The following is a 2,500-nucleotide window of genomic DNA, read 5'->3' as shown; positions in this document are numbered from 1 at the left end:
AGGGTAATCACAGATTGTTTAGAGTTCACCTCAGTAACCTGTGGAGGGTCAAAGGAGATATGAAGAAAACCAATTATTAATGGTTACCCTTATACCATGATAGTCATTAAGCTTCTGGAGTAGGATTGAATGATCCATGGTATCAATTAGGCTTTTCTTAGATCTATCAAGACTCCACAGGTGAAACGTTTTAGATCCATATTATTCTGTATGGTATTGACGATGTCAAGGATAGCATGTTGAGTAGAATGCTATTCACGAAAACCGTACTGAGATTCAAAAAGGATATCATTTCTGTCAAGAAAGGCTTTCAGTCGATTATGCATAGTTTTTTCAAATATCCCGTTGAAAATGGAGAGTAAAGATATTGGCCGGTAGTTTCCAGGGTCATTGGGAATATGCCAGTTTCAATCAACATATTATTTACTATATCAGCTATGGGACCAGATACGATGTGCTTCTAAAGAACCTGATAATACGGTATGCGAACTGGAGGGAAAAATACTTGTTCAAGATAATTATTAGAAATCTTGATGGGATAAGTTGTCAGGCTATTATCACTGGGGCGTTTCAGGGAAGAAATAAGCTTTGATTGCTTTTTCTTACACTTGATTAGGTTATTAATTCCATTCAAGGTGTTTTTCATGTTGTTCACGTTCTTAGGAAAGAAATTATGATAATAACTCTTCTTACTTCATCTAGTAACGTCATTGCTTTTAAAAACGCTTATGAGGCCCTGCAAAACCCTTCCCTTATGCTACAATCTACTGTAACAAAATATGTTGCTTGATTCCATAAGAGTATATCACAAGATGCTATGAATCCCATGAAAAAACTACATCACTGTTATCACGATTTTATAGACGGTCAGCTTAAAAGTATTTTTTTTAATAAAGCTTAAATCAAAAATGCAAAGCCAATGCATTCTACTAGATGACTTCTAAATCTATCAATATTATTACTGGTCAATAACAGAGTCAATCCCTATATAAAAGTTAAAACAGCCTTCCTGGTAGAGTAGGTCACAGTTGCATATTACCAGACTCTGTTATTTAATAACTCAGAGGATTCTGCCTTTGCAATGACTAAGTGGCTAGATGTTCTTGTCTTCTTCTTTGATAGATAAGGAGAACTTGTTGTGGTTTAAATTTTTTCTCGGTTCACAAATTTTCAAACCAGTTCAATTTTGAGTTCTCTTTGTCTAACATTCAATATTATATTCTGAAACAGCAGGCCTGTCATTGAGTAGGATAAAAGTGCACTTGTAACTTGATTGATAGAAAGAGTAAAAGCCAGCAGAGGGCCCTATTGTGGTCTTTTACACTTCACATATGGGTTGGGTGGGTGAGTAGATCAAATTAACCCATTGACTCCTGGGGGTTCCCCATTGACGAGTAAAAAATCGTCTGGCATTAGACAGAGTAAAATACTAAGTCTGGCCAGTTTAGACCGGTTTAGGCATCAAAGGGTCAACATGGGCTGATGGCAGTTGTACAAGATGCCTTTTTCATACTAGCATCAGGACGTACTTCATGAAAGAGGCAAGGTTGTCTGTTTCGTTCATTATATTACATGCAAGTAAATACATTGTCACATCCAATAAATAAAACACCATTAATTCTTAACTCGTAAGTTAGGATAGGATGTACTGCATTTACTCAATATAGTTATTTGCTTCCCTTTCAAATCATACCGTGAGCTGAGCCATGAGAATTATGGATAACTGTCAGTTCAATCTCTGTACCACCTCTTTTTAAAGCTGCTACCTATCAAATTGTAAATCCAAAAGACATTGCTGCATCAAACCGATCTATCTGTTGGTCATCAAATACAAAGGAAAATTTAACTGTCTAGATTCGTCAAACAGTTCTTCTGTCACGCTATGGTTTAGGGGCCAGCTTGTTCCCACTTGCCATTTAGTTTTAGTTTCTGGACATTAATATGATTTCTTAGGCTCCCCTAGCCCAAAAAATGAAGACATAGCTGGGTTCTTTGTGCTTCTCCTAAAACACATTGTGCCAGAGGGGTACTGCTAAGCCTTCTTTAAAGATCATGGTCCAATTTAAGCAACAAAAAAAGGAAGGGGCTTGAATTCTTTGTGCAGAATTGCAACTATCAGTAGAAATTGTTACCTACATGGACTTTTTAATTTCATAAATTCCACTTCATTCGTTTTGTGTCCTTTAGCAAAGCACTGATTGTGATGTTACATCACAAAAGAAATAATTATTCACTTACAGCTTCATCATGAGTAGCTCTTCTTATATCCCGACCATTGACCTATGGAAGATATCATCAGTTCAAGTCATTAGTTTTATTTATTCTGCAACAACAGAACATTATGAAACCTTGATATATACAAAACGCTGCACCTGAAATGGCTGTGAAAAAAGCTAAGCATAAGTATGACCTTGGAAATGAACAATTACAAATCACTGACACAAAGTTACCTCAAGTATAATATCACCTTCATGAAGCAGACCAGTTTCATGAGCTAAAA

General features: G+C 36.1%; 1 protein-coding gene across 8 annotated transcripts in view; it reads right to left on the bottom strand.

The window, feature by feature from the left end:
• Positions 1-2,500, bottom strand: part of LOC138033551 (gamma-2-syntrophin-like) — a 31,157-nt gene that overhangs the window by 19,957 nt on the left and 8,700 nt on the right. For all 8 annotated transcript variants that reach the window (XM_068881328.1, XM_068881322.1, XM_068881326.1 and 5 more), the window contains 3 exons: positions 2,451-2,494; positions 2,239-2,280; positions 1,694-1,766 (listed from right to left, as the gene is read on the bottom strand). In XM_068881328.1, the coding sequence (XP_068737429.1) occupies positions 1,694-1,766; positions 2,239-2,280; positions 2,451-2,494 (159 nt within the window). The remainder of the gene's footprint in view (positions 1-1,693; positions 1,767-2,238; positions 2,281-2,450; positions 2,495-2,500) is intronic.

This window comes from Montipora capricornis, chromosome 14 (assembly GCF_036669925.1).
Source record: "Montipora capricornis isolate CH-2021 chromosome 14, ASM3666992v2, whole genome shotgun sequence".
Classification (NCBI taxonomy): Eukaryota; Metazoa; Cnidaria; class Anthozoa; order Scleractinia; family Acroporidae; genus Montipora; species Montipora capricornis.
The sequence above is the reverse complement of the archived record's forward strand: the minus strand, read 5'-3'. Positions and strand labels throughout refer to the sequence as shown.